Here is a 25,477-nt window from a genome sequence, read left to right on the forward strand (position 1 = left end):
CAAGACTTTGTTACAATCCATTCTTCAGTTTCTTTAATTGGTTGCCTGGGTGATAGTTTAACTAGACCTCTGTTTTCTGAGGATGTGCAGTGCGTATTAAAGAAGGCTAAGTAACCTGCTACTAGAACGTCATACATGTATCAGTGGAAAAGATTTTTTCGTTGGTGCCAAAGTAAGAACAAGGACCCTTTTTTAAGGCCTTGATGCCTTTAGTCGTACAGTATTTGTGTGTTACCCTCGTTTTTACTCTTCAGTAAAAATTCACCACTCCATCTCTGCTTGTCTACCTATAAATACCCTCCTTGTACCCAGCCTCAAGTCAAACAATTTTTGAAAAGTTTTGCATATCTGTACACCTAGGAAGCAGATGACTCCTGCCTGGGATCTTAATTTAATTCTAGAGAAACTTGCACCTTTTACAGTTGAACCAGCACACGAGGATGAATTTAAGATGTCCTTCCTTGGATCACTGTTGCAGCATTCCAATACTATTCATGTATCTCACAGAGGTAACCTGAAATCCGTTTGGCATCCCGAAGTCAAAAATCCCATATGTTCGTAAGTGAGGTGCATGACCGAAGAGCGTGGGCATAGGGGACATAAGCAGATACAGGAAAATGAGCTCCTCGGAATGTTTTGTCACCAGTCAATCCAAACACAGGATCTTCACTCCCATTTGTCTGTTGTCCACATTGTTGTTGGCTGCTACCATTGCCTTCACTTATTCAGATAAGTTTACCATAATTTTTTAAATAAAGATTTGCTAATGTCAGCTAAGAGGTGGAATTGTGACTATGGTAGGCAGACACCTTACAAGGGCCTCCACCCTCAGTGCTTATTTTCTCTAGGAGCTGATCACGATTACAGAAGCTGTCATATCTTTCAGTTATTTGTCCCTAAAACCCTCCAAACTCGTCCTAGAAACTCAACCTCTGAAGTGCTTTTTGTAAACCAAATGGTGGATCCCTTGGCCTCAGACATTCCACTCTCAAAAAAAGCATTTCAAGAAGGCTAAGCCTGAATAGTCTGCTGCCCAGTCTTTTCTCCAGTCTGATTCAGACACAACTATTGAGATGCTGCAGTAATCTATGGTACATCTGACTTTTTTTCCAGCACACTCCACTGCAACTGCTCTGGATGCTGGTATGGTGTCTGACTATCGCATGTCTGAGACTGCTCATACCAATGTGGTTGAGAAGGGGGGAATGGAGGGTGATCATTTCAACAGGATCAGAGAGCATTCTTCAAAGTCTTGTGAGGAAAGAGGTCCCAAGAACTTTGACTGATGTCTGCCAAGGTTATGACCCACCATACTTTTTGAAGGCTGATGTCACCTCTAAGAAAGAGAAACAGAAAACAAAATGTTTTTCCTGTTCAGATATCTCAGGAAAAGGAATGGGTGGAGTTCTCACAGGGCATATATAAGGTTGTGTTCCATCAGGAGGGACAGCTTAAATCATTTGATTCTGATAACGGTTCCTTGGCACATTCTTTGTAGATCCATTTTCTTGGTCAGCTTGGTTCTGATGAGGACACCTTGTACCCTGATTCTCTAATAGGGTAAATCTCTTTGAGAAAATTATAACTAAAATGGAGCAGCACTTTGAATGGGAGTCCAAACAGGTGTCTGATCTACAGAAAAAATATAATTTGCAGGAGGTAGGCCCTCCTACTGCATCCCCTGTTTCTCCAGTCTTTGAGACCTTCCTAGATACTTTTGCATCCACTTATACTGATTCCCAGACTCCAGCACCTGAGAAGCATGATAGGTTTTATAAGGTACTTGAGGTCTTTAAGTTTTTTTCAAAAAAATCCTGTAGCAGACCCTTCTGCCTTTTCCATTTCTATACTAAGGTACTGCCAGAGGCTACAGTTTTGCCTTCTGACGGGAATGTTTCGCCCATGGATAGGTATGGTATAAAGGTTTATACTTCTGCCACTCTTGCCTTCAGAGCTGTAAATTATCAGACTCCAATATCAGAATATCTTTTATACATTTTAGGGCATTTAACTAAGATTATTGCTAACCTAAACACTTCTGAAAATAAGCAGCAAACCATTTCTATGCTGGGACAAGCTACACAAGTTGAAAAGCATTCCATTAATTGCAGGTATTTTGCTACAGAGGCTTTTCCCAAGGCTGACACTATTGAAACAATTGTTAGATTTGCTTGGCTTCACATGCAGTCCCGGCCTGAGGATGTTAAGGCCAAGCTCTTAGATTCCTCTCTACACAGGGACCTTTCATTTGAACCTTCTGCAGTAGAACTTTCTGCAAGAGAAGGGTGAATGATGCAGAACTTTAAGCAAATTTTCTTACATCAGTACCTAGGTATCCATGACATTACCTGGCTAAGCTCACTTCTTTTGTCTGTAGGGATCAGAATACCCCTCTGGGCAGAAAACAGCCCAGAAAATGATTTCATGACAAACCTACCAGATACTTCATCTGGAATCCTCCTTTTCCAGACAAGTCAGTCTGCCTGTCTCCTTCCTCCCTCCCTCCTTGGTCCAAGAATTCCTTTTTCAGAAAGGCTAGCTTTGTCCCTTTCTTTCTGGGAATTCATTATTACAATCAAATAGATAATATCCAATGTTCATCAAGGTTGCAAGTTGTCTTAGAGAGAAGTTCTAACACTAAGGGGTGTTCCTCCTTCCACTCAAATGCACCTACTTCCTCTTCTCTTACAGGGTCTCTTTGGTCAGAGCACCATAGAACTGTTGCCACACCAGTATGTAGGAAAAGGCTTTTATTTAAGACTTTTTTTTTGATTCCCAGAAAATTGGAAACTTTTAAGACCCGTTTTAGAGTTATCTCATTTCAACACCTTCCTGGAAGTTTCATCTTTTAAGATGCTCTCACTTCAAACTCTTCTTTTTATTCTTCCTCACAACTTTCTGTTTTCCCTAGACTTGAAGGATGCATGCCTGCACATTCCCATTCACCCAACCTGCAGAAAATTCCTCAGGTTCCCAGCATTTTCATCACACTTTCAGTTCTATGCTTTAACCTTCAGTTTATCCACCACCCCCAGGGTCTTCACATCATGCCTTGCCCCAGCCATTGCTTTTTGGTAGGACCCATGGAATACAGACTTTCTCATACTTGGACAGCCTTCTCGTAGGAACACCATATACATACATCTCAGTTCCGCAGTCTCACTTCAGGACAGACTGAGATTTCACCCTCCTTCTCTATAAATCTTCTCTAAATTCCTCCCAGGGTCTGGTTTTCCTGGGTTACAGACTGGCTACACAACTGATGACTGCCTTTCTTCTCCAGAAAGTTCAATCCCTCTCCATCTTCTTTCAGTCCCTTCTTCCCATTCAACCTACCTCTGCAAGGGAGATTCTAAGAACCCTTGGATACATAGTAGCAACCATTCCCATGGTACCATTTACCAAGGTACAAATGAAAAATATCCAGTGGTACCTGAAATCTTTTTGGTTTCAACACTGTCATCCACTAGACTTCCTTTTCTGAATAAAAAGTTACAGTGGCGGATTTTCCAGCTCAGTTAACTCTGGGCATTCCCTTCCACCCACGTACTCCCAACCAGAACCTGCACAGATGCATCAGATCTGGCTTGGAGAGCCTATTCAGGCTCTTCATCAGTTCATTCAGGGACAGAGGTGCCCCAGCCATATGAGGAAGCACATCAGTGTTATAGACATGAGGGCTGTTAATTGAGCTGTTTAGGAGTTTTCTCACATGTGGAATCCAAGCCGTCTCAGGATTTTTACAGACAACACCACAGTAATATGGTGTATCAATAAACTAGGGGGGGGGCAAAGTCTTACCAGCTGTGCAGGCAAGTTTTTCGTTCATGGGCTCAGGCTATAAAGTCAAGCAAGTCTCCACAGATGGTTTATATTCCATTTGAAAACTGAAGACCATGTTCTCACAGATTCTCGAAGACCATCATGAATAGATGCTAAACAGAGAGGTCTTACAGGACATAATCAACAGATGTGGTATTCCTCAAATAGCTGTGTTTGCCTTCACTTAGAACAGACCGCTCAAATTGTTTTGCAACAGGACTTCTTTTTTTTCCATCTTCTATCACTATTGGAGCCCCTCTAGCAATCAGTGTTATTAATCCCCTTTTCCTTTGTCCCTGATATTCTTTTGAATATCCATCCCAAAATCTATTGTCAAATTCACATCCTCATTTATTTCCCAATGCATCTTCTGCAGCATTGCTATTTGCACTTAGTTTTTTAATATAATTCAGTACTTTTCGTCTTTACCTGTAAGGCAGTTTACATTCCAAGATAATGTGGCTAGCATAGCCATTAGGATAAAAAGTTATTGTTCCCACCTATTATTCATGACTTTTTTTTGAACATGTATTTCCAACTTTTGACTTGCATGCAGTCATTCACTCACAGTTTTGGCAGGCTGATATTTTATACTGTTGTTTTTCTTATGTCCATTTGAACCTATGTCTCATTTTTTAAGACTTTTTTTAATGAAAACCCTCAAGGAAAAGCTAAATACATTTTCAAAGCACCTCCATCCTATTAACTTAGAACAAATGCACAAAACTTTGTACATCTTCAAAAATGAAGTTTAATCCTAAGACAGGAACAGTTGCCCCAAAGCAGCGGATGCACTCGAGACTTTACCAAACCTAAAATTGAGGTACCCAGTGCTAAAGCTCATGCTGCAGCCTATTTCCCTCTTGCATTGATATGCTGGCTACATTGTATGCTGTTCTGTTAAATGCATTACAGTATTAAGACTGCCAGGGAGAGGCTATATTATTTACTTCCCTTAGTTTCAGACTTTATTTTTTTCTGAACTATTTGCCATTGTACTTTAAAATTTACATTTCCCTTAGCAAAGAATGCTTAGAAGTCTTGCAGAGTGTTAGTCTCCATGTAAAAGTAGCCAGTGATGAGGGGGAAAAACAGCTAACATGTTTGCCAATGCATGAAGGAATCTTTGCAAGTTTCAGGCAGAACAGAATGTACAACTGCCTTCAGCTGCAAACATCTTGATACCCACTGAGCACATTTGCAATTGGGAAAAAAGGTAATATCTTTGCAAGGAACTTGGCATCTTTCATAGTTTTTATCATTTTGTCGTATTTTTCTACTTGCTTACAAAACAGATTTATACCTTAAGCCATGGGCATTAATCCTAGACGTCCACCTTGCAAAAACAAGAGAAATTATCTCAGTTATGCACATAATATAATCGGTGCACTTCCTCTCTCTAACACAGCAGTAGACAGTAACAGCGTACCAACTTAAACTTGCTTCTGTCCAACCCTTCCTTTTCCTGTTGCACTGCAAAGCCTATATTTCATCAACTAAAAAGTACTTATTTTAATATTTTCAATCTACGCAACAGTGACTGAAAAGGCCTATCTAGAGGTTCAAGACCTTCAAATAAGAGCCAGTCAAGAGGTCCCAACAGGACAATGAGGATCTAGAACTTATTCTCCCTTCTTTTTGGTGCCAAAAAAGACTGGGGACCTGTGTCCAATTTTGGACCTCAGCAAACTAAATCTTTCAGTCAAGAAGTCGAAGTTCTGCATGGTCACTGTCCAGTTTATTCTGCCCCTGTTGAGCATGGATGATTGGATGTTCTCAGTGGAGCTCAAGAACGTGTGCTATCATTTCAAGATCGACAGACTCTCCAGGAGACACCTGCATTTTTGGTTAGGAGCCAGTCTCTACCAGTTCAGAGCCCTGCCCTTTTGAACTCACCACAGCCCCCTGGGTGTTTACCAAAATGCATGGCAGTGGTAGCAGCTCATCTCCAGCTGCAGGTATTCCAGGTCTTCCAGTAACTGGATGACTGGCTCTTCATGGCTGCCATGAGGCATCAACTATTAATGGCCACCAGTTACACCCTCAACCTTTTTCAGCATCTAGGCATCACAGTCTACCCAAATTCAGTCTTTCTCCATGCCAAAACCTAGAGTTTATCGGGGTCCAACTGGACACAGTATCAGAGACTGCAGCACTACCCTTGCACAGGGTTCAACTCATTCAAGATCAGGTCTCTTGCTTGCTGGATCTGGAGCGCACCCATCAGTCCATCTGATTCTTCAAGCTTTAGGTTTGATGCCAGCATGGCAGCAACAATTCAGTTAGTGCCACTCATCAGGTATCACATGTAGGTTCTTCAGTGGACCCTGGCAGTCCAGTGGTCCACTCGGGTTCATCCCATGTCCATGGCTATCAGGGATGACTCATGTTTGTAGAAATCACCTCACTTGTGGCTTCAGTCTCAGGACCTAATTCAAGGCAGACCATTTTTTCTTCCCCTCCCAAGACCATGGTGACCACAGACACCTCCTTGTTGGGGTGGGGGCATTTTCAGGGCAGGATCGTTTGATGTACATGGTCCCCCACAAAGACCAAATTGCACATAAATATCCTGGAGATGAGAGCATTTCTCCTAATGTTGCAAGCCTTTCAGGAGTGCCTCCCTCTGGGGACCATTACAATTCAAATGGACACCATGACAGTGGTCTGGTATGAGAGTGCTGGAATGGGCGATGTCTTCCAGGCACTTTCTTCTTGCAACTCACATTCCCAGCAGTTCCCACATGCTGGTCAACAAACTCAGCAGGTCTTTCTTGAGTCCCGTGAGTGGCACCTGAATCCATTAATGGCAAGTCAAATATTTGGCCATTGGGGTCAGCCATGCTGCTGTCTCTTTGTCTCCCCAGTCAGCAGTAAATGCAGCAATTACTTTGCCCTGATCCCTCCAGCAGGGGAGTCACCCAGGGACACTGTGATCCATGACTGGCCACAGGGACTACTCTATGCTTACCCTCCTACTCCTCTAATACCCAATGTTTTACAGAAAGCTCACCACCTGAAGACTCCTCTCATCCTCATTGCCCCCTTTTGGCCTCGTCAGGCATAGCTGTCCCTTCTGCGGTCTCATCTGAAGGTATCCTTCCTGGATATTGGATCCTGTTGTGGATCTCATTTCCCATCCCTAGGGGCTTCCACTTCCCAATCTCTGGACTCTTAATCTAACCACATGATTTCTCCAGTTCCAGTAATCCTTCCACAGTCCAGGCTTCCTTCCCTGGTGAGGAGCATCATCTTGGCATCCCATAAGCCATTGACGAAGAAGGTGTATTCCAGTAAATGGAAAAGGTTTTCAGTTTGGGCCAGACAGCACAATTTGGATCCTTTTTTTGCCCCTGTCCCTGATATTTTGTTGCTCCTGTCTTCTCTTTTTCAGGATGGGGTGAGCTTCTGCATGATTAAGCTCCAGTTGGTGGTTATTTGTAATTTCCATTTGAATGAGGACTCTATCTTTTCTTCTAAACTGTGCAAAGCCTTTCTCAAAGGAGTTTTTCTTAGACCGCCTATCAAAGATCCTTCCCCACCACAGGATTTGACCTTGGTGCTGCAGTCCTTTTCACAAAAGCCTTTTGAATTGGCTGCTTCTTGTTTTAAGTGTCTCTCTTGGAAGACAGCATTTTTAGTGGCAATTACCTCTGCAAAAGAGGGTCTCTGAACTGCAGGCTGTAAGCATTAAACCTCCATTTATGGTCTTCCACAAGGACAGGATGTCCCTTAGAACAAATCCTTAATTTAGTCCAAAAGTAGCTTCGGAGGCTAATCTTAATCAGTCAACACAACTACCAGTATTCTTCCCTAATTATTCTAACAAAGGAGAATGTTTTGCATTGTTTAGATGTTCATAGTCAATTACATTTCTGTCTGAAAAGGACTGAGGAATTTCGGAAGTCGGACCAGCTCTTTGTGACCTTTTCTCAAAATAGAAAGGGTAAGGCAGTTTTTAAAGTTAGTGTTTCCAGATGGATTGCTAGCTATATTTCCTACATCTATGATGATAGGCATGTGGCGCTATCTAGACCAGTTAAGGCACACTCTACTAGGTCTGTGTCTACATCTTCAGCCTTCATGGCTAAACTTTCATTGGATAAGATTTGTACGGCTGCTACTTGGTCTAATCCCCACACCTTTGTTTTGCACTACAAGTTGGACTTGATTTCTAGGATTCTAGGAACAGGGCTTCCCTTGGTTCCTCTGTGTTTCAACATATCCTTCCTGGAGGCCACCCAGGGCTCATAGTAGCTGGGGATTCTGACCCATTCATGACAATGATACGGATAGCATCAGATAGAGTTATGTACTTACCATAACTTGGAATCAGTGCTATCCAGTGTCATTATTCATCACATTCCCAACCTCCTTCCACCTTCCTTCTGGGAATCCGTTACAGCTGGAGTGGTTAGTTCTTTGCATACTTTAATCTCCTTTTCAGGCTGTTCTGGGTTTCCATTTGTTCAACAAATTTGATCTGAGGGTTGGCGGTCAGCAGGGGATTATGGGAAGGGGAGGAGCTTGAGCTCTTGATCTGTCTATTAGTTGCCAGCTCTAGATCTATTAGTTGCCAGTGTGGATCCAAGACCCATTTGTGATGAATAATGCCACTGGATAGCACAGATTAGAAGTTATAGTAAATGACAGAAATTTGAGTTTCAGACTTCATACCCTTCAGAAAGTTCATCCTAATGCAAACCTGCTATTCTGTCTACTTTCTACATTTGTAAATGCAATATTTAAAATTCTCTCTATTTTTGAGCCTTCATCCTCCCATTATTTATGGCTTTGTCCAGATTTCTTGTGCTAAGAGGTTGAGAGTTATGAGGCAAGGTCATGGCCCATTCTTCTAGAGCTTTGACTTCTTCTGTGGCTTTTTGGAAAGGGACAGACTCTAGAAGTATTAAAGAATCAGCTTATTTGTCCTCTGTGCATGCTTTTGTAAAATATTACAAATTAGATTCTTTTTACAGCTGTTTTTTTTAATAACTATTCTTCAAGGGCTGGGACTCCTGGACCCTGTCTCCTCTTCTTTCTCCCTTCTTTTCTAAGCTCTGGAATCTACCCACATAGCTTAGGCTATTGCAACAGTTATCCATTGTTTAACATAGTATATCTGTTAAGTAAACTTACCGTAACAGTAGATATTTGAGTAGATCACTTTTACAGTAGGTGCACCCTCCGTTCCAAAGACGTAACTGTCTCATCTAACATCCATTGCTGGTCACTGATATGGCACTCCACCTCCTCAATTCTTCTGTTAGAGGGGTAGGGAAAAAAAGGCGTTTCCCATAATCTGGTACCTCTGCACCAAGTTGATCCACTATCCACATCCACTTCCACCTCCTCACCCCCCTCAGCTCTTCATTTGAAGAGGGGAAAAAAGAGATCTGAAACTGTTGTCTTCATTTGCTCTTCAACCTGTGGGACACAAATCCGGGATGGATCCAACTTGGCCGCATTTCTCCAGCATTGGATCCGAGCTTCAGTGTCCTTCCCTACCCATAATGCCCACTGTCTCCTTCCTCCCATCAGATCTTATTTACAGTGCTCATGTAGGCATTGTGATCTGTTGCTCCAGGCTATTTTGGGTAAGTGTGTTTAAGTTACTGTGTTAAATTCTTTTTCTATCTAAAAATCTCTTTATATTTCTTTCCTATCACCTCCCCTTTTGTGTTTCATGTAGGTTAAAAAAAAATTCTTTGCTCTCGCTGCTCTATCTCTAGGGAGTGTGTGTCTTGCTGTTTGGGCCTCTCTCTGTTGGTATTATGTCACCAAAAGCCAGGCTTCCGAAAGTGGATGGAGTGTGGCCATAAGCTTTCCCCAGCTGCTGGCCACACACTGAGCGTGATTTGTTTACGGGTTGCCCATCTTGGTTCCTCCTGCTCGATCTGCATGGGGTTTAGTCCCCACGCATTGCTCGACAGGAGGACTAAACTTATTCTGAAGGACTTTCTCCCTTCATCTACTATGGGGGCCCAGGCCACCCCCTTTACTTCTACCCCGGCTACTACTTCTGTTTCCACCCCAGCCTCTGGGAATCAACCTCCCGCTAAGAAGACCAGGAATGGAGGCAAACACAAACATAGAGACAGGCCAAGGAAGCAGTCCCCTGACCACTCTTCCTGAGCTGGACCTCCAGCCAAGCTTCGCTCTGCTCCTAGTATTGGGTCTCCCCGATTCTGTTCCCCCTGCTTCTTCCTGCAGCCGCAGGTGCCTCGGAGCCATTCCCTGGCATCTGCATCACCTCAGCACCTCTCTAGGCTGTTGTTGGTGGCCTCTTCTTCCAGATCCATCCGCAGCCTTTCCAAAGCCGAGGTGGACAGGTTGATGCGGAGATTCATCTGCACCCAGATACAGATGGGAGTCTTCCCTGCCTCCTCTCCCTCTGGAACGGGGGGCATGCAGTCTGCCTTCATCCCAATTACTCCTTCTCCAATCTGACCCCCGGTTTGAGTCCTGGGATTCGAGGACCTTCAGCATTGAGGGGTCGCGCGCTGATAGTACCTGGTACCCCGATGCTGGCGATTACCATGAACAGGCCTGCTCCAACGAGCTCAGATCCATCTGGCTCTCTGCGAAGGATCTGAGAGGACAGTTTCGGCTCTGGGTTTTTCAGAGCAGAGCCTTCCAATCACTGTCTTGGTGCCTGGAGGTTCGGCTCCGGCTCCCTCATTGATCGAGAGGATTACGGAACTGATTGTACCCCCAACCAAGGGGGTTCATTCTCCTTCTGCCTTTGACATGGTGGAGAGGGTTCTCTTGATCCCATCGAGACCCTTGATGATCTCGTTCTTGGAATCTGCCCTGGCTCCCTCTGTTCTGGTCTGGATTCCACCATCCTGCTACCTCAGGGACAATCTGTTACCTCTCTGCCCCATGGAGCTCCCATATGGGAACAGCTAGATATTTTTGAATCCTCTCCAGAGACCCTCCCCCTGACGAGGTTCCTGGAAAATGCATATGTAAAAGGAGGCACTTAGACTCCCCAACTGAGTCTGTCACAGAGGGCACCGACTTGGAGTAAGGGGAGGGTTCCCCCCCAATCACCCCCCAAGGATGTCTCATTTGGAGACTTCATGGAGATCCTGCAGCAGCGCAGGGGGTGGTCTGTCCAAAAACCCTAACCCTAATAAGTCTATGTTTCTGGGGGCATTTGACACAGGACCCTCTACTTCCTGGGTGTCCCCTACTGCAGATCCTCTAGTGGATCTTGTTACATCATGGGTATAGAAAGAAACCAACACAGTGGAGTCTATCCCCAAATGCCCTGATAAGGTCCTCTGCGCCCGTAAAGACAAACAACATTGGTCTAAGGGACCCCCTGTTGATGCCATGGTGGTACTGGTGGTCACCAAGAAGGAGCTCACACAGAAGAGCTCCACAGTCCATCTGCCGGACCGAGAATCTAGGACCTTGGACCATTTTGGGAAATGAGCCTGTGCTTCAGCAACATTCTCAGTACATGCACTGAGCTACATGGCACACATCAGGATGGAAAGACTCTGTTGTCGGAATCTGATTCTCAACCCCCCAACATTCCTTCTTCAGGAGTCAATGGGGGCGAAGAAGATGTGGTTCCAGAAGTCTCAGGGTTATTCCCAGGATGCTCGGGACTCACCTTCCCCCAGAGGCAGAGGAGGATTCGACAGATGCCACCCTCGCGGCAGAGATGGCTCAAGGAACCAAGGGTCTTGGGACTCGTTGTTGGACAGGCTAGCGCAGCAGTCCTGAAGGATTGCTCAGCTGTACATCTCTGGAGGCAGTCTGAGGTTGACTGTCACTACACCCAACAGCCTGAGAGTCTATCACAGATGATCAGTGGGTGTTGCGAATCATATCCAGAGGATATTCAATTCCTTTACTGCAAAGGCCAGTTACAGCCAAACGCCTCACAGATGTTCCGCCCATGCAAAGGGAGGCAGCAGCACAGATTTCCAAGCTACTAGAAAAACGAGTTATGCACCCCATCCCCCCAGACCAGTCTAGAATAGGCATTTATTCCAGGTTCTTTTTAGTGCCAGAGAAAACGGGGGACTTGTGACCAATTCTGGATCTCTTTACCCTGAACCTGTTAGTTGCCAAGATGAAATTTCGGATGGTCACACTTCAATCTATCTTGCCATTCCGGCAGGAGAACGACTGGATGTGCTTAGTAGACCTCCAAGACACATACTATCACATCAAAATGGACAGAAGCTCTTGGAGGTTTCTCCACTTCTGGCTTTGGGTAATCATTACCAACTCAGGGCGCTACCCTTTGGTCTCACCACAGCCCCCAGGGTGTTCATCAAAGTGATGGCAGTGGTAGCAGCTCAAATGCAGCTGCAGGGCTTCCAGGTCTTCCCCTACCTGAATGATTGGCTCCTTTCCACCCCCTCCAGGCATCGACTCTGCCAAGCCAGGGATTTCCTCATCCAAACCGCCCACCAGTTGGGTATCACCATCAACCTCAACAAATCCCTGTTAAAACTGGTTCAAGTTCTGGACTTCAATGGAGCCCATTTGGACACCATTCAGACCAAGGTTTTCCTGACAGACTTCAGTCCCTCAGACTTCATATCTGGCATATTCTTCAGGTCCTATCTCCCTCAGCAGAGTTTATTTTAAGGGCATTGGAGTCAATGGCGGCCACTATCACCCACATTCCCACAGCTCGGTTGCATGTGAGGGTTCACCTCTCACTAGCATGTGTGGATTCTCTTCTGTTGTGGATGCAGTCGCCAGATCTATTTCATGGTCGGCTGTTCATTCTTCCCACTCCTCTGACCACGGTGACCACAGATGCCTCCCTGCTCGAGTGGGGCAGCATTGCTTAGGAAGGACAGTTCAAGGCACGTGGTCTTCCCTGGAGACCCAGTTGCATATCAGTGTCTTGGAGAGGAGGGTGGTGCTTTTGGCTTTGCAAGCCCTTCATGCCCTTCTTCCCCTAGGGACGATTGCCATCTAGACAGACAATAGGTCGGTAGTCTGGTACATCAACAAACAGGGGGGGGAACTAGGTCTTTACCCTCTTTGTCATGAAGCCATGAGATTGTGGGAGTGGGTGATCTCCACTGGCCATTTTCTGGTGACAATGCACATTCCAGGGAGGTCCAACATTCTATCGGACAGGCTTAGCAGGTCTATCCTGATGCCATACGAGTGGTATCTGAATCCTGCAGTAACGAAACAGATCTTTCTAAAGTGGAGTCAGCCTTGCTGCATTCTCTTTGCCTCTCCTTCCAATGCAAAGTGCAGCGAGTTTTTACTCTGATAACCCCTCTGGGGGAGTCCCCAGAGATGCTCTGGTTCATGTTTGACCCTTTGGTCTTCTCTATGCTTATCCACCACTTCCCCTGATTCCCAAGTTCATTCAGAAAGTGCAACAGCTGGGGAGCTCAGTCATCCTCATTGCCCCCTTCTAGCCTCACCAAGTATGGTTCCCTTCTCTGTGGTATCACGTAGTGTGTCTTCCCTGGATGTTGGATCTGGTTCCAGATCTCCTTTCTCATCCTTCCGGGGTTCCACATCTGGCCATTCTGAAGCTCACCGCTTGGCTGCTCCAGTACCCATGATAGTTGGGACTCCTGGACTATCTTCTTTGATTAAGAAGATCATGGTACCGGCTCACAGATCTTCCATGAGGAAGGTCTTTTCGAGTAAGTGGAAGCATTTCTCAATCTGGATATCTCAATGAGATTTGGATCCCTTCACTGCTCTGATTACTGTTATCTTAGAGTTCCTGGCAGGCGTTTTTCAACAGGGTGCCAGTTCCTCTACAGTTAAAGTTCAACTGGCGGCTATTTCCAGTTTCCACATAGGGGAGAATTCAGCTTCTCTAGCCCCTTCTAAGCTCTGCAAAGCCTTTCTTAAGGGCACCTTTTTTCTTAGGCCACCGATCAAGGACCCTGCGCCCCCTTACGACCTTACTCTGGTACTGCAAGCCTTGGTTTCTTCCCCCTTTGAACTGCTTCAGTGGAGCTACAGTTTCTGTCTTGGAAGACAGCATTCCTAATTGCTACTACTTCAGCTAAAAGAGTGTTGGAGCTTCAGGCCTTATCGATTAAGCCTCCTTGCATGATCTTTCATAAAGACAGGGTATCTTTGCGCATTAACCCTTCCTTTCTGCCGAAAGTAGCATCAGAATCAAACATCAATCAGGTTATCAACCTTCCCTGTCTTCTTTCCGAACTTTCAGAATAAGGGAGAGTATAAATTCCACCTGCTGGATGGTCATAGACAGTTATGTTTTTACTTGCACAGGATAAAGACCTTTTGCAAGTCTGATCAACTTTTTGTTTCCTACTCTAAGCCATTTCTAGGGAAGCCTGCATCTAAGGTCACCATTGCTCATTGGATTTCTCAGTGTATTCTTTGACGTATTCAACTAAAGGTTTGATCCCGCCAGGTTAAGTTAAGGCGCATTCTGCTAGGTCTATGGCTACTTTAGCTGCCTTTTGGTCCAGAGTTTCCTTGGATGAAATTTACTCTATGGCTTACCTGGGTATCTTCACATACTTTTATCTCCCATTACAAGTTCAGAAGTAGGGCATCCTTTGGCTCTGCTGTGTTATGGAATATCCTTCCATGAGGGCCTCCAAGGTGTTTGGTAGCTGGGGACTCTGTCCTACACGTTAAAGAGCAAATGAAGACAACTTCGGATAAAGAAGTTATGTACTCACCATAACGTTCCATCTGAGTTGTTGCTTTTCATTTGTCTTTAACTGTCCCTCCCTCCTTCCCCCTGCCTTATATGGGCTGTGTGATAGTCTGGCTGGAAAAGACACGGCCCTTCTCTTGGCATAAATGGTCATTCCTTGTATTACTTTTTGGGTTGTTGTGCCAAGGGATAAAGCGTTGTGTCAGGTTGGGTTGATAGGATGAGCAACAAACTCGATCTGAAGGGAGGAAGGAGGCAAGGGGGCATTATGGGTAGAGGAGGAGCTTGGAGCTCTGATCTGATGCTGGAGAAATGCAACCTAGTCGGATCCGTCTCGGATCTGTGTCCCACAGGCTGAAGACAAATGAAGAGCAACAACTCAGATGGAACGTTATGGTGAGTACATAACTTCTTTTTATAGTTTATAAACTGTACCACACAAGAAGTGCTTTTCTGTACCAGCATTTAGACGTGCTGGTACAGAAAAGAATATAGGCACTTCAGTTCCTGATCACACCCTGTAACACCTTGCACTGGGGACGTCTGCCCCTTTTGCCCCATCCTTATGCTTCTGCTCCCTTTATTCCGTTATGTTTTTTTGTTTTGTTTTGTTTTTTTGTCATGGAGTGGATATTTTCATTTAGCTTTTTCCCCTAGCTTGTACCTAAAAGCCAGGGCTGTAGCCACCCTTACTCTGAGGCAAGAAAACTCTGAAGGTTTAGTGCCCTAACCAATGACTTTATGTGGTTCTTACAAATAGGATTTAAGAAAATAAATCTAAGTCTGAATTAGTTGAGGGTGAAGTTTACCAGGTTGGCTACATTAAATTTGTGCTGTGTTGTATTTGATAGTCCATACAAGTATTGCAGTATAATTTGAAAAGCTTGGTAGTGTTCCTGTGCTTGAAAATAATTTTTCTTTGTTTTCTTTTTGGGTAGGGGAAGAAGAACAAAGTTTCCACAACAAAGCAAACAGCTATTGCTACCAACACTTTGTCAAAAGCAGCTTTTTTGCTCACTGTTCTGAGTGAGAGGGTGGAGTATCATAACTTGGCCTTCAACATCGGCATGTTTGCACTTGAGCTACAGAGACCCCCAGCGTCTACAAAAGCTTTGGAGGTAAAATTTCTTATTTCTTTTTATTGATCTGTATAATGACTTGGAAAGTATATTTATATATTTCAAGATATTCTTATAAAGTTTTCAGGACAAGTCTATTGAGTATTTCAAAGTTATAGATGACTACGTGAGATAATAGCTCTTGGGACAAGCAGACAGACATATTCAGCTCTGTCAGAACAAGTGCAAAAGTATTTTGCTATGACACAGGCACAATGGGGTAGCAGGTAGCATTGCTGTCTCAACTCTATGCCTTGTGCCCACCGAATGCTGGGAAAGGTTCTTGGTCTGTCATAACTTTGCACTGGATTAAGATAATTAATTTAAAATATTTTAAAAAAGTCACTTTTTTACTGAGAAAAGAATGTATTTGTTATTTCGTAAGAACACATTAGTGTGATTTAGATTAAAAAAATTGTCCGTCAGTGTGAAAAGTTTGATCTGTTGAACAGATTGCCAAAAATGGCGTAGTCTTTTAGTTGTGTAGGTTGCTTGTTATAACTTTGAAATCATTTGAAACATTCTTGCTAATTTCTCAGAAGTGTGTGCCATGACTGTTCCCCATGATTTGTTTAGTTGATTGCTGATATGAAGATGTTCACAACCTTATCGTCATATACTGTCTCACTGTGTTAAGAGTCTACATTCTGGAGCAAGCACAAGTTATATAACTGGAATCTTCTTGGTTCAGGAGAAATGTACATTATTTTTATTAATGTCATAATGACAAGCCATAAACCTATTCCAGATGTGTACCCACATTTTATGGAAGTCAAACGTGATGCCAGATAGTCACGTTAAAATCTCTTTAATACCCTGTTTTCTGGTTCTTACATATGAAGAGCCATATATTAGTTTCTCAGAGTTTGTAAAATATTTAGAAAATTCAATAGGATATTCTGGTATGCACCTCCAAGACTGCCATTTTGTTCTTGAGGATTTCATTGCATTTCAGTTCTGAATTGGACAGCATTATATTGCCTCTGCAAACAAAGAGCTTCATTCATGTTGCTTTGTTTGATGACTACATAAGATTTAATAATCTGATTTTGTGATATCTCAGTAAGATATAGTGTAGACTTGTGCTGTTATCTCCACCTTAAGCAAAAGTCAAATACCCAACCTTAATAGAAGCAGAGTATGATACACTGTGACTGACTGATGTATGTGTAGCAATTTATTTGTTTTACATTTGTTTACTAGGAAAGTCCGACTGGACACAGGTACTTTTTCAGTGGAGGCCCAGGGAGAAAAGCTCCATAATGTATCAGAGTATACATACAGTAACAGTTACTGACATCTCAGCAATTTGCAAACATTTAAGATGCATTATTAATGGTAAATAATAATTACAAAATGTTGAAGCAATACAGTTCATTACTTGAAAGAAGTTCATTATACATCGTAATGCTCCAAATGCAATTAAAATTATGAGGTTATTACACACAGATGTAGTTACTTCTTGCTGTTAGTTTAAAATAAAATAAAGGGCAGAACTTGGGAAGGCCTATACAGGGGAGTTAAAAGAGCATAGCCTGGTGTCCATTAGGTGTGACCTGAGGAGCTTTTTAAATTGGGGGCTAGAGCTGTTGGAAGTTATTGGGATTGGCAGCTTATTCCTTATTTTAGGAATATAGTTAGAGAAGAAAGATTTCCCAGCTAAGTTGTTGGCTTTGGTGGTGTCTAGAAGGTGTTGGTTACTGGAGTGAAGAGATTGAGCTGTGGTGTATGTTTGGATGAGATTATAGAGAGAAGGGGTTTTATCGGGTTGGTGAAGAATGTTATGCGCAAAGGTATTTGATTAAAGTGTAGAAGCTGGGGGAGATCAAGCCAGTTTAGTTGTTTAAGTGATATACAGTGACTTGATCTGTGTGAGGCAGCAGTGGCAAATCTTGCTATTTTATTATAGCAAGATTCCAGTATGATTAGGTCTGTTTGCAGAGATTGATTAATACTGGAGAGGCATAGAGGAAGGTTGATAGAAGGTGAGTGCAAGCTATGCTTTTGTTTTTGTAAGAAATTGTTGATTTCTGCACAGGAGTCCTATTTTCTTGTGAACCTTTTTGATAGATTGGACTATGTGAATGTCAAATTTCAAGTTATTGTCAATTTCGACCCCAAGTAGTTTAGTGTGAATGAGTGGGGTGATTATAGTTTGATTCCTGGACAAAATTTTAAAGGACTGGGAAGATGAGGGGAATCTAGTTGGGCTAAAAAGAAGAAGCTTAATTTTGTTGGGATTTAGAATGAGCTGGGAGTTAGTGAGCCACGATTCTACAGACAGAAAGGAATCTTGGGTTTTGGTCTGAAGGTCTTGCAGAGTGGGGACTGCACATATAGTGGAGTCGTGGGTATATTGTACTACAGAGGCTTGTGGTGTGCAGGTGCTGAGCTGGTTAGTGAATAGAAAGAATAATATCAGTCTAAGGATTGAGCCTTGTGGAACCCCTGTGGTGACTGGAAGAAGAGGGTAAGTTGGTGTTGCTACTGGATGCCTTGCAGTCATCCTGCTAGGTAGCTTTGGAATGATGTGATAGTGGAATTATTGAGATTTTGGATGTAGAGAATATTGATGAGTTTATTGTGATTTATCATGTCAAAGGCTTTGGATGAGTCTAGAAATATGGCTGATACACATTCTCCATTGTTTCTATGGTAGTTAACTGCGTTAGTAAAGGATAATATTGCTGTTGTGGTGCTGTGAGAGGGATGGAATCAGTGTTAGGTGTTTGATAGTAGTTTGTGTATGAGAAGGTAGTCCATTAATTGGGTGTGCATCTTCCTAGTATTTTGGATAAGGGAGATAGGATGACAATTGGGCAATAATTGGTGAGTTCACTGGAGTTACCTCCCTTACGTAGTGGTAGAATATGGGAGGTTTTCTATATTGCAGGTACCTTGCTTTCAGATATTGTTCAATTTATGAGTATGGCTACTGGGAAGGCTATTGCTTCCGCTGCAATATGTAGAAATTCTACTGGAAGGTTATCAGCGGCTATGGTTGTTGGTTTAAGTTTTTGAGCTGTTTTTACTATAGATTTAACAGATACTGGTTGTAAGTTAAAGTGGGAGGTAGAGTATTGGGAGCTGGTACAGTTCTGGGGGGGGTAAGAGGGTAGGGTTGCTGATAATACCTTGAGATTTTGCTAAGGATTGGATGTTTTTTGTGAAGAATTCATTGAATTGGATTGCTATATTATCAGAATTGTTGGTTGTCGTTGGGGCAGGGGTAGTGGATTTACCTGGATGAAGTATTTTATTAACTGCTGGCCAGAATTTTTGAAGGTTTTTTGTGTGTGTATTTTGGATGTTTTTAGTAGTAGTTGATTTTGTCTAATTTTTAGTTTTATTCAGAAGTTCTAAATCTGTTTGTTTAGTTGTCTGTGCTTTGTTTTTTTTTTTTATGTTGTTGCCAGGCTTTGTCTCTAGGCTCGAATATTGAACTACATTCTTTAATTAGCCAGGGTGCATACTTTGATTTTGCTCTGATAGCTCTAGGGGGATGCATGGAAGCTTATTATGTCTAAGAATGCGTTGTTGAATGAGTTCACTGCGTCTTCTAGTGGTAGGTGCTTGAATGACTCCCAGTTAACTGTTTAGAGTAATGATGAAACTATTTAAATTAATTTTTTTCTTGTTTCTGATTAAGTGGAAGGTGGGCTGGATGACTTGGTGAATCCAGGTCCTAAGAAGAAAGGTTGGCTGGTGGTTACTTAGACTGTTTGGCAGACATCCTGACTGGGGTGCCTGAGAGGAGCTGCTAACCAAAATCCAGTCAAGGATTGACTGTCGTTTGGAAGATTTGTCAGTCCTTGTAGGGAAGGTGATGAGTTGAGTAAACTCATGGAGGTTTATATGGGAAGATGGATTTTTTGAGGAGCAGTTAAGCCAATCAGTATTGTAGTCACCCATCAGGATAGTTTATTGTGGGAGGGAATTGGAAATTCAAATTAGTATGTTTTCCAGAGTGGGGATATTATTTCCTGATGGGATATAACCACCAATGATACTGATGTGTTTCCAGGTTTGCATAGCATTGAGAGCAAGACAATGTATAGTGTCATGCCAGCACTTTTATAATATAGATGTCTGCAAGAGAAAAATGTCCCTGGAAATCGGAGCACCTACTTGTATTATTGATTAGTGATAAGTGGGTAAACACTGAGATTCATTACATTTTAAACTTTGATTTTAAAATAAAAAATAAAAAATACATGCGTGTGTGTATACACGTATCTTTCTCTCTCTCTCTCTCTCTATATATATAAAGTTATATTAAAGATACTTAATTATGGAGTTATGTAAATGGCAACTAAGCAATGAAGCTGAATTTGTAACAGATAAATTCAAAGAAATAGTTTTTGTAATACTAGATGTAAACTCCTTATTTACTGTCATACCTAATAACTGTGGAGTTGAAGCTGTTATGCGTCATCTATGTATGTACACAAACAAGAGTAGTACTCCAATAGAAGCCTTGTGCCCATCATTAGAACTTGTACTATGTAATGTATTTTTATATGATAAAATCCTATACCATCAAGTGAAAGAGTAGCATTGTGTACAGCCGTTGCCAACACTTATGCTAATCTTGCACTTCCCATCTTGGAAGATGAGAATTTATTCTGTGAAGTGCTTTTGTTAGAAACATTAAGTTTTTAAGCGCTCTGTGGATGGTGTTTTTTAGTCTGGCAGGGCAGTATTGAAACCTTAGAATCTTTTTTTTTTTTTTTAACATATATTACTACATATAACTACCGTCTTGAAGTATAAACCTAGTTATTCAAAATCAGACAAGCTTTTTGGATATTAATGTATATATTGTGTATATATCAAAGATAATATAAAAGGTACTAGAATGTATAGAAAAGAAGTTCAAACTGCTAGATATTTACACAACACTAGTATGCACCCCCCCCCCCCCCCAAATATACAAAGACATTGTACTCTGTAAGTCCCTTATAGTCAGTCGGGTTAATAGAGATATGTCTGACTGTATTAAACAGCTAGATGAGATGGTCACAGAGTTCAAAGATAGGGGCTATAGTATTAAACTGTTAGAAGAAAATAGAAAACAAGTGTCTGGTGAAAAAGATGGTCTAGCTAGACCATATTTCTCAGACATAGAAGAAAGTTCAACTAATGGGACTGTAAATATTATAGGTTCATAGGTGTTTACTAGGCTAATGACCACAAGGGACTTTTTAAGCCTAGCCATGCATCTCAAATCTCTGACAAGTTCTGATAACCTTGATAAGTGTAAGCATGGGCCTGGGAGATGAACCATTTACAGTTTACCTGTGTCCATTAGAGATATAGGTTCCAAACCAGAGATGAATTTCTGGTTTCCCCTCCAGTTGTCCAAGTTGCACTTAAATTAGATTAGGGATGAACTCTGTTTCACATGACTGCAGGAGCCATTTCCATAGATGGGGTAGTCTCTGGGATACATACCCATCTCTCCAGCAGGTCCTATGTATGTCACAGGCAGGGTTTAAGTGTTTAGAATGGATAATTCTGGTGCTGTTTGTTTTGTAGATATGCAGGAGGTCTGTCAGAGTGAGAATGCCAGGCACAGATCTCCCCCCCTCAAAAGCCTGTAGGAGACAAAATACAGGGATAGGGCCTTGAGGTGATCTGCATAGGACATTCTACTTACCCCTCCCCCCCCGTATTCTTTTAGTGAGAAACTTCTGTGGATGTTCCAGTTGTTGGATATACCTGGTTAGGTATATACTAAAGGGGGCATTGAACTCAATGATAGGTCTGATGAATGCTGAATATAGTGGAACAATGACTTCCTTGGATTTAGATGCCATACCTTTGTTTCTAAGTTGCACAGCATAGAATGATTTCCTCACCACTGTAGACGCATAATGGTCAAAGGTTAGATTACTATCTATGTGTGTCCCTAAGTTCCTGACTACTGGGTCAGCTCTAAGGGGTGTGTTGTCAGTATGATATTTAACAGGGATGGATGACTTCCTAAAGGATACTTATACATTTCTTGGCATTTAGTTTTAGTCCATGGCTCTGACATCAGTTGTTTGTCTGTGTCAGCCCCTCCTGGAGAACATTTGTGTCAGTGTGAGATTCAATGACAGCTCCTAATTTGCAGTCATCTCCAAATTTAGTCAGCCAGAGACCACTGATATTGGCCTTGACTTCTGAGAAGTAAATGCCAAAAAAAAAAAACAGTCCAAGGACTGATCTTTGGGGGACTCCACTTGTGACTGGCCTCTTTTTAGAGGTGGACTCCCCAATTCTAACTTCCTGGGTCCTGTCTGTGAGCTAGTTTGCTATCCACTGGGTGATATACAGGTTTTTACCTAATCTCAAGTTTATCAACAATGCCCAAATGGGGTATTGTGTATGCCTTGGCTAGGTCAAGGTAGGCAGTGTGAACAAATTTGCACTCATCCACTGCTTTGGTGACTTTCTCAAAGAAGTCCACCAGGTTAAGTAGGCATGATCTGCCCTTGACAAAACCAGACTGGGTTGGGTCCAGTGTCTGGAGGTTTACTATATCTATGTTGATTATCTCCATAATGATTCTTTCTATGGCTTTACATAAAAGACTAGTCAGACTTATGGGACTGTAGTTTCCAGGGTTTGTAGATGGGCCCACCTTTGTGCAGAGGGATGAGTGTTGCCTTTCTCCATTCATGAGGCATGAAACCTGTTTGGAGGCTACAGTTAAATAGTAATTCCAGAAACCATTCTATGTCATGTTTCATGCTATTTAGAAGCCATCCTGGGATATTGTCTAAGCCCATTGATGCGGTGTTCTTGGTCTTAGAGAGAGCATTAAGGACCTGTTCCCTAGTAATAGTAGGGGAGTTATATGTGGTGATATTTCTTGGGGGGGTAAAGTTGGGGCTGAATTCATCAGCCAGGATGTTTGCTATGTCTTCTGGCTCAGTATAGGTGGCTCCATTTACAATGAGCTCTACACACAATTGTTTATTGCCTTTGAGGTTGTGGATATAGCTATAGAATGCTTTGTGGTTGTCCTTAGCCTGGGAGGCCAAACATAACTCAAATTTGGCTTTGGTAGACTATTTGTCTTCTGAGTTGTTGGTTTAGTTTGATGAGAGTGCTTTTATCCTGCTGGGTGTTGCACCTCCTAATTTTTGCCATGAGTTTCTTCCTCCTGTTATACAGCCTTTTGATTTTGTGATTCCACCAGGATAGCTTGTTATTTTTGAATTAGTTCTGTACTTCTTTCTGGTGGGTACAGCTGCCTCTATGCAACTATTAACATGCTTGTACAGGGTTTTGATGAACAGTTCTGCATAAGCAGCAGTGTTCTCAGCATTTATGGGGGCTTGAAATTTTACCAGGTTTTTACGTAATGGCAAGAGGTTAGCCTTAGAATATTTCAAGAGTATTCCAGTTTTAGCTTGGGTCCAAGTTTTATTTTCACTTCAAAGGAAACCAATTTGTGGTCTGACCTTACCAGGGAAGGCATTACAGTAGGGGATGTGCAGCACTCTCCCATGTTAGTGAGGAACAGATCCAGTATAGTTGCACCCCTGGTTGGTGTATTGACTATCTGGTCCAGGGAATCTGTGTTTACGGAATCCAGGAATCTCTGTACATGTACATTTGATGTCATATAGGATTCCCAGTTAATAGTGGGGTACTTAAAGTCACTCAAGAATAGGGTATTGTGTTGGATGGTTAGTATTTGTGATAAATTTGAATACATGGTATGGGTTTCCTGGGTCATAGAGGGGGACCTATAGCTTGCAAGGAAGTGTATTGGATTTTGCCTATGATGATTTGAACATGGAGTAGCTCAAGTGCATTGGCCTGTTTGACCAGCCTTGAAGTATATTTATTTTTGATATGAATAGAGAGACCTCTGCTTTTAGTCCCTGCCTGAGAAGTAGCTGGCCTAAATGTTTGGAAAGCATTGTAGCCTAGCACTGTTCATGTGCTCTCTGCAGCTTTAAACCATGTCTCAGTGACTGCACAGATGTCAGCATTCTCTAGGGTATAGAGATCTAGGGAGTGGAGTTTTTTTGTTTAGACTCCAAGCATTGAGCAGTAATACCTTTAGATTTTCTTGGTTTTGATTTGCTATGTTAGAAGTACTTTCAGTTTGGTATTGCCTAAAAAATGCACTATGGGAGAAGACAATGTCTTGGCTAATATTCAAAAGCCTAGAGGGGAAAGGTGCAAACCATCCCTGGCAAAGTAGTGTGGTCTATTGGCCATCTCCTTCCATGCTGATAAATATTGCACCCAATTAGAATGACAACAGGAACTAAGCCGGTTATTAAAATTAGTCATCTTTTGTTGATACTGTGGCATCATCCTTCGAGAAGGTAAAATGCTGCTCAGTGCTAGGCTTACACCAGCCTGAGACACATTCCGAAAGCTCCATGATGTCTCTCTTCATATAGTCTAGGGAAGTATGTCACAGGTCATTTTCTCCCACATGGACTATGACCAAGTCATACTGGTAATTGTGGTCCAATGATCTGAGTACCTGCATAATGTGGTGGATCCTAGCCCCTGATGAGCATCCAACTGTGACTTTCTCCTTACTCAGCCTGGTGAGAGGGACAGTAGTGTGCCTCATGATGGAGTCTCCAATGACTAGAATGTTCGATTGTGTGTTGACTTGCCTTATGGGCTTAAAGGTAGAGGCTTAATGAGATGTAGCTCTAAGTGTTGATGTGGGTATTGTTTTGAAAGAGTGCATTTGGGGCTGCTGAGGGCATTTTTTATGTGTACTTTGTCTAGGAGATCTTTGTGGTTTAGAATGGTTATATTTAAGTGCCTCAGCATGTGTGTGTCGATATGTCACCTTTGAATTGTGAGTGATGGGTGCAGCGTGTGTACTACCGACAACCTTATTGACATTAGGAGTACTTTTATGTGAGCGCTTTGCCTCCAGTGACATTGTTTAAATACATCTCTCACATACCATATCATTTTGTGAGAGAATTAACTGTTTGTCAGTAATCATGAGGCAATTTTTACATTGCCTTAGGATGCCCATATCCACCAAGCTGGTAACGGAGACGGTAGGAAAGTGCATCTCCATGGCAACAGACCCTTTTTTATTGATTAGACAGTTGGAGTGAGAATATCACTTGCTGTCAGGTGTATCTGGTTTGCAGGTATGGGGACAGTGCTCGTCTCTGCAAACTAGTTGCCCTGTGTACAACAAGATATTGGAGAAATTTCAGTTGTGCTTTTACAGGAAAATTGTCATTCAAGGTGTCTGAGTCTATACAGAGTACTGCCAGACACTTGAGGGGAAACTAATACGTAGACCATAAAAATTTAAGGATGAAGTATTTAGGCAGATATTCTGAAGTTAGAAACAAATTAAGCAGTACTTAATGAAATAAAGAACTAGCTTGTCAAGAATGATGAAAATAGGGGAGTCAACATGAATGGCTACTGCTTTGCTATTACTAATGCTGGGCTCACCACCATTTCACCCTGTTGGGATGCAATGCTCCTTTGCTTCTCTCACAAGAAGCAAAATATTAGCATCAGTCCCAAGATGAGAAGCATGCCACAACCTGTTTGGTGATCCACAGTGTTGTCCAAGATGATGCAAGGGTCTGTAGGCTTGTAGCCTTTTCCTGGTAGATGCCTTGAATAGCAACCAGACCAAACAGGAACGTTAAGCACAGACACTCACTCTTCAACCAGAAACAGGAATCAGTGCGCTATGCTTATTTCACCAGGACCAGAATATAAGCACATATTCCAAGCTGTCACTTATAAAGCAGTTAGGATTTCTGGTGATCAGTAGTCTCCAGGAAATAATGTCCGTGTACTCCTCTCACCAGGAGAAAACAGAAGCACTAATTCCAAGATGACTACTGAGAGGCAGAATGTAGGCTCACCAATAACTGTTCTT

The 25,477-nt window shown here is 42.5% G+C and overlaps 1 protein-coding gene across 4 annotated transcripts in view; it reads left to right on the top strand.

Annotated features, from left to right (window-relative positions):
• The window catches only part of ZSWIM8 (zinc finger SWIM-type containing 8), a 2,719,879-nt gene that overhangs the window by 1,626,036 nt on the left and 1,068,366 nt on the right, over positions 1-25,477 (top strand). For all 4 annotated transcript variants that reach the window (XM_044056095.1, XM_044056097.1, XM_044056096.1 and 1 more), the window contains exon 12: positions 15,409-15,588. In XM_044056095.1, coding sequence (XP_043912030.1) covers positions 15,409-15,588 — 180 coding nt within the window. The remainder of the gene's footprint in view (positions 1-15,408; positions 15,589-25,477) is intronic.

Source organism: Protopterus annectens, chromosome 14.part0, assembly GCF_019279795.1.
Source record: "Protopterus annectens isolate FY-2018-M chromosome 14.part0, PAN1.0, whole genome shotgun sequence".
Taxonomy (NCBI): Eukaryota; Metazoa; Chordata; order Ceratodontiformes; family Protopteridae; genus Protopterus; species Protopterus annectens.